Source organism: Myotis lucifugus, unplaced genomic scaffold, assembly GCF_000147115.1.
Source record: "Myotis lucifugus unplaced genomic scaffold, Myoluc2.0 scaffold_45, whole genome shotgun sequence".
Lineage (NCBI taxonomy): Eukaryota > Metazoa > Chordata > Mammalia > Chiroptera > Vespertilionidae > Myotis > Myotis lucifugus.
In genome coordinates this window covers 7,329,169-7,341,792 of record NW_005871093.1, presented here as the reverse complement: position 1 = coordinate 7,341,792, position 12,624 = coordinate 7,329,169, and the positions used below count along the sequence as shown (strand labels likewise).

General features: G+C 57.1%; 1 protein-coding gene across 1 annotated transcript; it reads right to left on the bottom strand.

Annotated features, from left to right (window-relative positions):
* Window positions 1-1,416: 1,416 nt before the first annotated feature.
* MYL10 (myosin light chain 10) lies at window positions 1,417-10,245 on the bottom strand. The gene is made up of 8 exons (XM_014455409.2): window positions 10,192-10,245; window positions 9,991-10,032; window positions 9,678-9,770; window positions 8,977-9,052; window positions 7,998-8,123; window positions 4,206-4,284; window positions 1,842-1,890; window positions 1,417-1,551 (listed from the first exon to the last, which is right to left on the bottom strand). Exons 1-8 carry the CDS (start codon window positions 10,243-10,245, stop codon window positions 1,453-1,455), a joined length of 618 nt encoding a protein of 205 aa, XP_014310895.1. The 3' UTR covers window positions 1,417-1,452.
* Between the last annotated feature and the right edge of the window lie 2,379 nt (window positions 10,246-12,624).

The following is a 12,624-nucleotide window of genomic DNA, read 5'->3' as shown; positions in this document are numbered from 1 at the left end:
ACTGCTGGCTCAGGATATGCATGCATTTTAACTTTAGTAGATACTGCCAAAGCGTGTTCCAAAATGCCTGGCCCATTTTACACCCCTGCTACCAAAATTGGAGAGTTCTGTTTGTTCCACATCCTTATCAACACTTGGTACTGGCAGTCGTTTTACTTTTAGCCATGGTGGGTATGCACCTAATGGAAGTGTTTATTTGCATTTTTCTTACGAGAAATGAGGTTAAACATATTTCCAGGCCATTTGGGTATCCTTTTCTGTCATTGTGAGGGCCTTGACCAGAGTGTGCCGGAGGTTAAAGGCCCATTCGCCATATGCATGCGTGAAGGCACTGACACTGCAGTATTACTATGTTAAAGGCCCCTTTGCCCTATGCACGCAGAGAGCAATGACTCAGCAGCAGCACCATACATACTGCGCAAGCGCACCCTTATGTAACCTGCTTATGTTAAGGTAGCACAGGCATCACTAATTGGCACGAGGGCTCTTTTGTCTGAGCCTGTATATAAGCTGCCACTGACCAGCCAGTTGTTGGCTGCTTTGTTGGCCCCACCTACCAACCGATCCTCGCGTGTTCTGCCCATTTCCTGCACCCAGACGGGTCAAGTCCCTGACTGAGGAACTTGCACCAAACAGTCATCTACCTGTTTTTTGTTTGATTATTTGTTTTGGTTGTTATCTTCCCAGGATTAATGTGTAAGATTTTTTAAGTATATTCTGGCTGTCAGATCCTTGTCAAAATCTATTGTTGCCAATATCTTCTCCAGCCCAGTGCCTTGCCTTTTCACGTTCTTCGTGTTGTCTTTTGCTGAACAGGAGTTTTAAATTTTTATGAAGTCCAATTTACGCACCTTTATTTTATGGTCGGTGCTATGTGCGTCCTGTTTCAGCACCCTTGGCCTACTCCTTAAACATTCCTTGAATCGACCCCTCCTTTCCACCTACTTTGCCTCTGCTCAGTTCCTAGCTTCCAGGTCTTCCCTGGACTTGCTTCCCTTGTCCCCACCCCAATTGTTGTCCTCACTGCCTGATCTTCCTGCCCAGGGACAGGCTGTCTCATCACTGTGTGTCTGGGGCTGGCACGCACTAGATGCTCAATAAAAGCTTCATAAATGAAGGCAGTGTCCTGTGGCCCAGCTGGGGATCATTAAAACTGTCAATTAGTTCTAAACACTAGCTCATCAGAAACATTTGAGCAAAGCCAGGGAAGTAAAAAGTTTTGGAAAAACCAACAACATAGGAATGTTTAGCTTTCTCCCCAGCAGGAGCATTAATCACAAAAACTCAGACCTTGTTAGCATTATTTATTCCTGCTTTGCACCCCACCCACAAAGCAAGGAGAGCCTTTCCTCCCACATGCTGGTCATAGGAGCTCCCATCGGCTGCCCGATCCCCAGTGTTTGCTCCCTCTCACTACAGCCTCTGACTCTGGGGGAGGTCCGCGATCGCCTTCTAGTCTTTCTCTTCGCCGTGCGTGATGACATAGCATAGGTTCCTGTAGTCCAGGTTGCCACACACATCTGGCGGGAAAGCTGCAAACATCTGCTTGATCTGGGGAAGGAGCAGGGAGTTGGCCTGGACCAGGGCCAAATAAGGGCCAGAGCAAGGGGTCACCCAGGAGTGTCAGATGGAGGCATGGCAGTGGAGGGCACGGAGGCCAGGGTCCCACAGCCTCCCCTCACCGCCATCCTTCTTGTTCTCATCAAAGGAGTCCAGGGAGACATCACTAAGAGTGATGTGAGTGGGGTGGGGTGGGGGTGGCTGCTGAGAAGGGCTGGGCTGTGCTTTCCAGGAAGCCTCTTAGCAGTGCTCAGCAGCACCCTCAAAACGCCAGAGCTCACCTCCTCCTCACTGAACCGGTCTGCCTGCGTCATGAGCTTCTCTTTGATGCTGCTCAAGGAAGAGAAAGGGTCATGTTCAGGGGCAGGGCCACCCTGTGAGTAGACACACAGATCACAGGGTTGATGAGGGCAGGTGGGCTTGGGGGAGGAGTCCTGGTCCAGGGGTACACCAGTGAAGGTAGGGAAAGGGATAGGGCTGGCGCTACAGCCCCCAGAGAGCCACGTGGGCTCAGACGCCACTTCAGCTGAGCCTCATTTTCTTCCTTTGTAACACGGACTCTCCTCCCAGCATCAAGTGGGAACCAAATGAAATGACCTTGGGACTCTGACATGACCTTGGGGGCCACTCAGATGGTCCACTGTGCACTAATAATCAACCTCAAGGTTACTGAGGGTGGTCTCTTTGCCTTGGTTCTAGATGTCCTGCTTCCCCAGTTCGCGATGGCTGCTGCCGTGTGTGCAGTGTTCTACAGTGGACAGGTGCTCACATTCAGCCCAGGGACAGGGAGACCTATCCAGGTGCATGTCCTCATGGGCCTGCCCAGGGTTCATCTGCTCCTCATGGCCTTGGGAAGTGACTGTCATTAACTCCATGTACAGAGAAGGAAACTGCGGTTTGGGAAGTGTAAGGATGTGTAGTGGCAGGGTGGGGCCCTGCCCCCTGGGTGGTCCAGAGCAGCTGCCCACAGGAGCCAGAGCTGCCTGGGCCCAGAGGACTAGCCGGAGATGAGACATGCAAGGTGAGTTTGAGGCTGCGCAGGAGGGACTGATGCCCTAGGAGCTGGGGGAGGGGGCCAGAGGGCTCTCGGGGAGAGCAGGGAGCAGGGCTGGCCCTGGGGGCTGAGCGGGGCCCTGAGCACCAGAGGCCTGTGTCGCCAGCAATGGCAGGCCCCGCTAAGGACCACGCACACTTTCCATTATTCATGTGACTGCAGGACAGTCACAGTTCCCAGCTCCCCAGGCTGGGGACTTTTCACAGACTCGGTTTCAACCAGAGCCTCCTTGTGGCCTGACTGGTGAGCAGCCCCATCTTCCAGGCCCCCTATCCTTGGGCGGTGCCTTTGGTTCCCAAATCGGGTCCCCAGAGGGTTCCTCCCAGCCCTGGCCTTGCCCTGGTGGAGGCGAAGGTGAATGGCAGACGTGCCCCAGTGACTCCCCCAGCTCCTCAAGATGGACCTCAGGGAGGGGTGAAGGAGAGGGCTTCGGCCCGGAGAGATCCTAATCACCCCCCTCTACCCCTGGGGAGTAAGTGACTCACAACGTTGGGAGTGTGGGATGGTGAGAACGTGTGAGAGACAAAGGAGACTGTCCCCACTTCCCCTCTGCCCCCTGTCCGCTCCCACCCCTTCTCCACTAAGAGATGATTCTAATAGGCAGCAAAACCAGTCTCACAGCCAATGCCTGAGGCGGCACAATAATTGGTCCAAAAGCCTGTGCCTGGGGGAACCTTGCCTGCCCAGGACCACCCAGACACCCAGCAAGGCCTTGGAGGCTCTGAAGGGATGGCCCAGGGACAGCTCAGAGGGCAGTTCAGTGTCCCAGCCCCTGGGCAGGTGGCCGCTGCCCTGCCTGCCACCCTTGGCCCTCGGCCCTGAGCTTTCACTGGGCTGAGGCTCCCAGGCATAGCAGATGTCAGTGCCCACGCCTCTGTAATGCCAGCCCATAGCCACCTTACTCTCCGTGTTCCCAGCTGAGCTGGTCCCTTCCCATGGGCCCGCCTCCATCCTGATCCACTCAGGCCCTGAATCCCATTGGCTTTGGCCTCTGGTGTTTTACTTACCCATCCTCTCCCCTCCATCGCAACAGCCAAGGCCTTCATGGTGGCTGTACCTCCTCCTCTCCTCCTCCAGGCTGGCCTCCATGTTGCTCCTGCCTAACTCTTTCTCAAGCTCCCAGGGCAGACCCAGGGTCCAGGGCCTGGTGAGCGAGCTACTCCATACAGGCCCTGCCTGCCTCTCTGTGCTCAGTCTCCTCCACCCCACACCCACTCACACCCTCCAGCCACAGCCCACTCCTCAGTAACCTCGCACACACCAAGCCCTGGCACTTCACTCACTGTGTTCCTGCATCTAGAATACTCCCTGCTTCAGCTCAAGCACCTTTAGTCATCCTTCAAGACCTGCCTCTCCCCCCACCCGCCCCCGCCACTGGGAAGCCCTCCCTGATGACTTCAGACTCCCTACCCACTTCCACACAGAAATGGGGGCACTGAGGCCCAGAGAGGGAGGGACATCAGTGGCTGAGCTGGGCTGAGTTCTGGGCAGAGAGGAGACGGGGCTGCCACCACCCGGACTCCACACCAGTTCCTTTATAGCTGAAGTTTCAGAGAGAGAAAGACCAACACGGAGGGCTGAGGGGACTTACAAATCCGCCTTGATGAAACCTTTCCCTTCAGTGTCGAACACCTTGAAGGCATGGAGAATGGTCTCCTCTGGGTCCGTGCCTAGAAGCAGCACACACAGGCAAGGAGAGCGCCCACATGAAGAGAACAGGCAGCGTTTGGATGGGGGCTGGGGGGGGCAGGCCCCATGGCCCCTACCGAGGGCAAGGGCTTGGGAGCTTCCTCCCCAGCTTCCACTCCCCTGTGGAAGCGAGGAAAGGGAGGTTCCAGGGAAACCAGGAATAGTGGTCATAGCCAAAGGCTCTGAGGGATCACAGCCTGCACAGCTGTGCACGACCCTGACTAAGCACTTGCTACGTGCGGAACCTGCTGAGTGGCCCGATTTTACAGACAAGAAAATGAGGCTCAGCGAGGGCAAATGACGTGGCCAAGTTCTCACAGCTGAGGCTGCCACGTGATTAGTGAGGTGGGAGGGCAGCTCTGGCGCTTTCTCATCATCCGAGATGCGCAGGACAGGCTGTGGGTAGAGAAGAAAAAGCGCTGCACTTGGGGGCCAAAGGCGGGACTCGGGCAGTGGCATTGGAGGCTTGTCCCCGGATGGAGAGGGGGCAGGTGGGCCAACAGGCTGTGGGGCGGGCAGTGGGGAGGAGCATTCCTGGTTTTATCACTTGCATAGCATGGGCTTTAGGAAAAGAAGTCATTTGAAGAATTAGCTCTATTCCCACAAGGAGATTGAGTATCCAGCCCCCTGGTTGTACAGATGGGGAAACTGAGGCCCAGGAAAGGGGGGTCTCCCCCAAGGCCTCACAGGCTGGGTGAACAACAGCAGGGGACCTGGTGACCCATATGTCGTGCTCCTTCCCCTCTGTCACACTGCCCTCCTGCTCACTGTGGACTGGGGATGTCCCCTTCCTTCTTTAAGGCTTGGCTGTGCCATTGGTGAAATGGAGAAAAAGGTGGTGTTTGCTGCCCACCTCCCAGGGTCAGTTATGACAACGTGCGGTAAAGATCTGGACTAACATTATTCCCTCATGTCCGCAAACACATCTGAGCGCTCTGCGCCAAGCTCCGCCCTGCGGCTTCACTGTTTGCTCCCCTGGAACCCCAGGACACCCCACATGGTAGGTACTGATGTCCTCAGTTTGTCAAAAAGGAAGCTGAGGCTCGGAGAATCTCTGTTACTTCCTGAGATCCCCACTAATAAGGGGAGGAAGGATTTGAAGCCAACTCTTTGGACCTCCAGAGCCCCCTGCTCGTCCCACCCCTCTGTGCTGCTGCCCATCAGACTGGGTCAGGGTCAGCTGTGTCTCCCTCATCAGACTGGGAGCTCAGGACAGGATGTGTCCGGGTCATTAGGCATCTCTGAGGCTGGCCCAGGGTGACAAGCCTGGCACAGTGCTGGCCTCGCACTCTCTTCTGCAGACTTTGAACCTCATCAAAGGGTGCAGAGTGGCTACACCTTCCCCTCGCTGTTGGGAATCTCATGACAACGTGTCCTTGTCCTAATTAGAGGGCTGAGACCGTGCCTGCCTCAGCCCGGCTCCTGTCTCCACTGCTGGCTGAGCATGCAGGCTCAGCCCGTTTGCATGACATGTTCAGCTGAAGCCCCAGTCCTGGCGTCCCTGCGAAAATGAGAAAAAGCTGCAAGCCGGCGACCCTGCCTGGTCTGGGGCAGAGCTCTTAGCTCAGTCATAGACCAACACACCTCCCTTTAAAGTCACTGGGTCACTGGCTAGAGTCCCACATGCCTTTCTCTGGGAGTGTCACCCCCGCCCCAGGTCCCTGGGCTTCTGAGCTCTTCCTGAATGTGGTCATGGTCCCAGGAATAACCCTACTGGCTGCCTGGAGGAGGCCCGATGGCACTCCTGAGTGAGCCGGACAGACCCAGGCCCACAGCCTCCTCTCTCTCCTGCCCTCGGTCTCTTGTCTCTGACACAGGAGGGTGAGGCTGTCCGGTCATAGGTCAATTGCTGGCCTCCTTCTAGTCCAGAATCAGCCAGGACATTGTGTGTGGGGCTATCGTACTTGCCAGCAGGTCACAACCCATGAAAGTATTATGATTTTTTTTTTACCAAATAAAAGCTGTGCAGTTAGGTAGGATCGTCCCTGTAGTGGGTTGAATCATGGCCCCCTCAAAAAATATACCCATGTCCTTATCCCTGGGACTGGGAAATGTCACCTTAGTTGGAAAAGGGGCTTTTGCAGATGTCAAGAACGGATCTTGAGGTGGGGAGATGGTCCTGGATTACCCAGGTGGGCCCTAAATCTTATGACAAGTGTCCTCTTAAGAGTGAGGCAAGGGAGGCATACAGAAAAGGAGGCAGTGGACCACGGAGGCAGAGATGGGAGCGATGCAGCCACAGAAACTGGGAAAGGCAACAAACAAGTTATCCCCTGGAGCCTCTGAGGGAGCAGAACCCGCCAGATTTCATAGCCCAGGCTTCAGAGCTGAGAGAGTACACTGCTGGTTTTTGAACCATCAAGTCTGCAGTCATTTGTTACAGCAGCCCTGGGAGATCAACACAACGCCCATTTCACAGACAGAAAACTCAGGTGCAAGAGTAGACAAGCCTTGGTCATCCTGGGGGCCTGTGGGGGGCTAGGTATTGAACCCAGATCTAGCAGAGACAGGGAGGCATCAGGCAGGGGCACCCTCAGGGTGGGGTGGCTACAAGGCCCACCTCCCAGGGCAGCCGCAGCTCAGGCTGGCCCTTCCCTCTGACCATGGACCCTCAAGCCCAGGGGTTGGCACTAAGGGGCAGAGGGCAGAGAGGCTGGACTCCCGCACCACCATGCGCCCCACGCCTGACGTGGCAATGGTTAGAGCCAGGAATTGGGGTCAGGTTCCAGCCCGACCTCTTTGATGCTGGGACACCTGGGGCAGTTGTAACGCCCTCTCTGGGCCCAAGTCTTCTCACTTATGAAGGAGGCCCCTCCATCCTTTCCCCGGGGAAGGAACTGTGGTCAGCCGCTATAACTTCCAACCCCACCTGTGGGGCGCGGGTACAGTGTTTTGGCCAGGTTCAAGCCTCGGACTAATGAAAGGACAGGGTCCTCTCATTGCCACGTGCAAGTCCCAGCTGGAGGGCAGGGCCCTCCCAGCACAATCATAGCCAACGGCTGTGGTTGTGAGCTTGAACCTATGGTCCAAACACGTGGCCCCACGTGCCTTGTGATAGAGTTCGGGTGCATGTAGTTAAGTGAGGTTGAAACTCACGAGAATGCTGTAAACAACGTGATCACGCCCCTACTTTGCCTCGTGGCATCTGCTATAAAATAAAGACACGGCTTGTGGGCGCCGGCGCTGTCTCCTCATCAGGGAGCAGCATCCCACCGAGACCCAGCTTTCATTCTCTTGTCTGTCTTTTCTCAATCCTTCCCACCCCCCCGCCCCCCCACTCAGGGTCACTGAACCAGGCTGAGCTGGCATGGCACATAAGGCGCCCTGGGGCTGAGTATGCCATGGCCGTGCCGGCTCCCCACACCACCTCCACTGTCCAGCGGGCAGTGAGGCAGAGCAAGCAAGATGAGCCCAGGAGTAGGGAGGTGGCGGAGGCATCTTGATGGGGGAGCTTTTACACAATTTGTCCCTCTGGGCCCCTCATGGCTCTGCAAGGAGGGGTCGTTACAGTTACCACCACTCTGTGGTGTAGAGGTGGAAACCGAGGCCGGGCTGGGAAGGCTTGTGTTCCTGGGGGTGACACCGTGCTCCCAGCTGTGGTGTGCGTCAGAAGGATGCACATCTGCACACAGGGCCCAGCCTGCCCACACCCACTCACCCCTCCCTGCCCAGGGCCACCTGGGGCCTCACTCACCCTTCAGCTTCTCCCCAAACATGGTCAGGAAGACCGTGAAGTTGATGGGCCCAGGGGCCTCCTTCACCATGGCCTCCAGCTCCTCATTCTTCACATTGATGCGGCCTGGGGAGGAGAGGGAGACGCCTAGGAGCACAGTGAGGGTGAGAGCGGACCCTGTGGCAGGCAGCCCCGGAAAATAGAGTCCTGCAGGCTCTCAGCTCTACCATCCACCCGCCCGACTCCCTAAGGCCCCGACTCCCTAAGGCCCCGCCCACCTGCTGCGGGACTTTGGGAGGGGACCACATTCAGCCACAGTCAGCACTGGTCAGCCCCCAGCCTCACTGCACTCAGCCACCACCTCGGCCTCCTTGGGAAATAGAGCAAGTTATTTGTTTGCCATCCCCATTTTACAGATGAGGAAACTGAGGCTCAAAGAATCTGAAGCTGAGGTGCATAGGGGCTGGAAGACCTGGGCCTCGGGCTCATTTGTCCCTGGAGGTGGCAACTGGTTGCCAGGAGGTTGGGACTCTGGGATTCCGCTTCGTTCCAGGGGACAACCAGATCTCCAGGAGCTCAAAGCTCCGTCCAGACCTGACTTGGTTCTGCCCCCTTCCCCAGCCTCAGCCCCCACCCACCCAGTCCCTGAGGCCCTCTTCAGGTCCTCCCTGGGCCTGAGGGTGCAAAAGCCTCCCTGGGAGCCAAAGCCCAGAGCCCTGGAGACCTGCACACATCTCCGGCCTCTCCCCCACCTGAGGCGTCTCCTGACCCCTCACCTCACCCTCGCCTCCCACCCCTGACCTTTGCACAGGTCGTTCCTGCACATGAAATGCCCTCCCCCTTCCCTGGCAAGTCCTCTAACAACCAGGAATCCTTCCTGACCTTCCCTGTACCCCCAATGACACATGAGCCCCTCACACCGCCTGCCCCCAGCCGCTCACTCTTTCTGGAAGGCCTGTTCTGCCCCAAGCCCCCAGACCCCACACTGCTGGTCACCCACCCAGGGCAGCAAAGGTGTCCCTCAGGTCCTCCTTGTCAATGAAGCCATCCCGGTTCTGGTCCATGATGGTGAAGGCCTGGCAGAAACACGGGCACTGAAAGGTCACCCTCCCACTCACCCAAGCCCAGCTTCCCTCCCCGGAAAAGAAACACCTCCCCCAAGGGGCTGTCCTGCAAACTGCTGCCCCAGCAACCTCAGCGCAGGCCCCTCTGGCCACCCCGTTACCCAGCTCAGCACGACACCAGAGTGACAGTGATGGCTAACCCATGCTGAGCTCCTACTGTGCGCCAGCAACCTCAGTGCAGGCCCTTCTGGCCACCCCCGTTACCCAGCTCAGCACGACACCAGAGTGACAGTGATGGCTAGCCCATGCTGAGCTCCTACTGTGCGCCAGCATGCTGCTGGGGCTTCATGCCCATCCCTCATTGCATGTTCACAGCAACCCCCTTTTACAGAGAGGAAATCTGAGGCTCAGAGAGAGGAAGGACCTGCCCGAGGACAAACAGAAAGCAAAGGCTCAGATAGAGAGGGTCATGCTGCCCGAGGACAGCAGTCACGCCTGCAGGCTGTGAGGCGCACCATGGTGGACACCATCATCACGCCTCAGGGACGGAGGGCTGATCCCACACCTTACTGGCTCCCCAAGAGCTTTCTATGGATTACACAGATCCTCCGAGTGGCCCCAGGGGACACTGACCAACCTCTTTAAACTCCTGGATCTGGTTCTGATCAAACATGGAGAAGACATTGGAGCTGGCTCCGCCTTCTGTTCTTTTTCGGGCTCTCCTCGGTGCCTGCGAGGTAGCGGGTGAGGCCTTGCAGAAGCCCCTTCCTCTGAGGTCAGCCATTCACCACCTCCCAACCCTCGCGCCCCTTCTCCCACAGCCCAGCCCAAAGCAGACAGGCAGGCAAAGCTCCTAATGGAGCCTTGCAGATAAGCGGGGTGGTTTCCCAGCCACGGCAAGAAGCCCACAGGAGCACCCACCCCACCGGGCCAGACAGCTGCTTCCTGACCTGGGCCCCCGGGCTCCGGAAGGCTGGTGGTCTGCGCCCAGCCTGTGAAGCAGAGAAGGGCATCTTTTCTAGCATCAGACCCCAGACGGGGCCCACCTCCTCTCCTGCCACCTCCCCAGTGTTCTCAGGATAACATTTGGACTCCTCAGCCCTGTGGGATCTGTCCTTTGTCCCTTTCCCAGAGCTTCCACCTCCACTCACCTGGGTCCCCGACTCTGTCCCAAACCCACTTAGAGCTTTCTTCTCTCCCAACATTTCCTCCTGCCATTCCCACTACCTGGAGTACCTTCCCTGCCTTCCATCTGGCAGCATCCTCATCCTCTAGGCTCAACTCCTCTGAGAAGCCCTCCCCGCTCCCCAAGCCAATTTAGAGCTCCCCCGATTCTTCCCTTCCTACCAGTCTAGGGCAGCCACATCCCGTATCACATACCACGCTGTCCTGCCATATCGCTGTGTCTGTTCATCTCTGAGGTCCCCTGCCCCACCCAGGCTCAGAGTGGGGATCGGTGTGGAAATAGCTCCCCAAAGCTCAGGGGTGAGCTCCCCAGCAGGTAGAGCAGGCGACCACCCACATGGAATAATTCCAGGGCGGCTTTCAGGATGCCATGGTGCCCGGAGTCCACTATTGAGCACTCACTGAACGCTCTCAGTCCTCAAGAACCCCTGAGGAGGAGACTTTGCCCTCAGCAGCCATCACTAGGGCCCCCATGTTCGAGTCCCCGAACTGGCTCAGAGGTGGAACAGACACAGGCTTCCCGCTCCCACCTCACCACCCCCACTCTTGCCTCCATCTCAGCCTGCACCACCCTCCTGCCAAGTTCGTCTACCCATCCCAGAGCATGGGCTTCCCGTCCCCCCACCCCCACCCCCAGTGCCTGTGTGGTCTCCCCTCCTCCAGCTCGCTCCTGTCCCACCACCCAACTTCCCCACCCCTGCGCTCGCCCCCACTTCCCTCCGGCGCCTGGGCTCAATTCAGGAGCAGCAGCTCGGCTGACTTATAATTAGCTTTTACTGGGTGCTTTGTCTCCACTAATCCTTTGAAAGGGGGGCTGGCAGGGCGGCCAGGACGTTATGATGCCGTAAAACCTCTGTAATATTTATAAATCCCTTCAGACATCATAAAGAAAAGAACCTCCCTGCAGAGTTCATCTCACATAATTACATATGCATTTCCCTCTGATTAATAAAAAGGATCACTTCCGTCTGTGGGATACTCTGCCCTTTCTCTCCGCAGACCTGCTCTTGGCCTGGCGTCACCCAGCCCTGCCTCACCCAGCCTTCCATGGCCATCTTGTGAGACATTGCCCTGCTGTGTGCCAAGCCCTGTTCTGGAACCCCCAAAAGGAGGACTGCATAGGGGGAAACTGAGGCTCAGGGCCTTCTGATCTCCCAGCCTGGACCCTTTGCAGCCCAGCTGACTTTGGAATTCCCTTTTATAATGTGCCCCTAAGATCCCCTGAAAAGACCACCTCAGGGCAGAAGGGGGTAGCCCAGATCTGAGTTCTAATCCTGCCTGTGGTATTCACAGCCCCTGTGATGTTAAGAAAATCAGTTAGGGCTCTAAGCATCAGTTTCCCCATGTGTGCCTAGCTCCAGGCATCAGGACATTTATTAGGTACCTGCTGATCTCCAGCCAGGCCCTGTGCCCCGACTCAGGGACCCAGAACTGAATCGGGCCCCATGCTTGTCCCCAAGGAGCCCACAGTCCAGGTACTGAGAACACAGAGAAGCCCCTCAGCCACTGGGGCACTCGGGGCAAACCTCCCAGAGCAGGTGGCTTCTGAGCTGGGGCTTGACGGCCAGTCAGAGTTCTCAGGCCTAGAGGGACTGATGAGGGCGGTTGAGACAAGAACAATGGTTGAAAGAACAGTGCCCTTGGGAGCCCCCAGGGAGCCCCAAGAGTGGCGCACAGGGGCATGGAAGGACAGCAGGGCAGGCCCCGCAGGGGCTGAAGGACCTGGAAGCAAGGCCAGCAGGCTCCAGAGCACCCAGGCTGTCCTGGAATCCCAACCCGACCCCCAAGGAGTCATGTCCTCTCAGCAGAAGCAGAGCTGTGAAAAGTCTAAGCCCGGCCCACCCTGTCTCCCTCCACCTTCCTCTTCCTCGTCTTCCTCTTCACCTTAGCAGCCCCTACCCAATCCAGGGAAGCAGACCCAAATCAGGACCCACATAGATGGACTGGCCACCCATCAAGGGCAGCCCAGGGTGCGCGAGACGCAGGCATGACATCAAGGGTGAAGAAAAGGTCAGGACTAGGGTCATCAGCTCAAGGGCAAGGACATCAATGAGAGGAGTCAGGTCAAGGTCAGGGTGAGTTCAGGGAATGAGGCAAAGGTCAGAATCACAAATGAAGTCAAGGTCACAGGATGAGGTCAGGGTCAGGAAGCAGGGCAGCCCTAGCCTACCATGGTCTGGCGTGCTCCCTCGCGCTGCAGCAGGCCTGGGGCAGCTCAGGGATGGCTCTTTAAATAGTGTTCCAGGTCCGGACAACAGTTTGAAGGTGACAAAAGACAGGACGGAGGCCTCCCTGCCAGACACCTGTCTGGGACATTCAGAGTGGGTGGGATTGTGGGATCCAGAGACAGTCCAAGCCACAAAGCTCTCCACTAGCACTGGGCCAACAGGATCTTTGTA

Excerpts from the sequence above, each read along its gene's own strand:
- MYL10 (XM_014455409.2), bottom strand. The coding sequence starts at position 10,245 with ATGTTGGGAGAGAAGAAAGCTCTAAGTGGGTTTGGGACAGAGTCGGGG. Across the intron at positions 10,033-10,191 it reads GGACAGAGTCGGGGACCCAG|GCTGGGCGCAGACCACCAGC; the intron begins GTGAGTGGAGGT and ends TCTGCTTCACAG. Across the intron at positions 4,285-7,997 it reads GTTTGGGGAGAAGCTGAAGG|GCACGGACCCAGAGGAGACC; the intron begins GTGAGTGAGGCC and ends TGCTGCTTCTAG.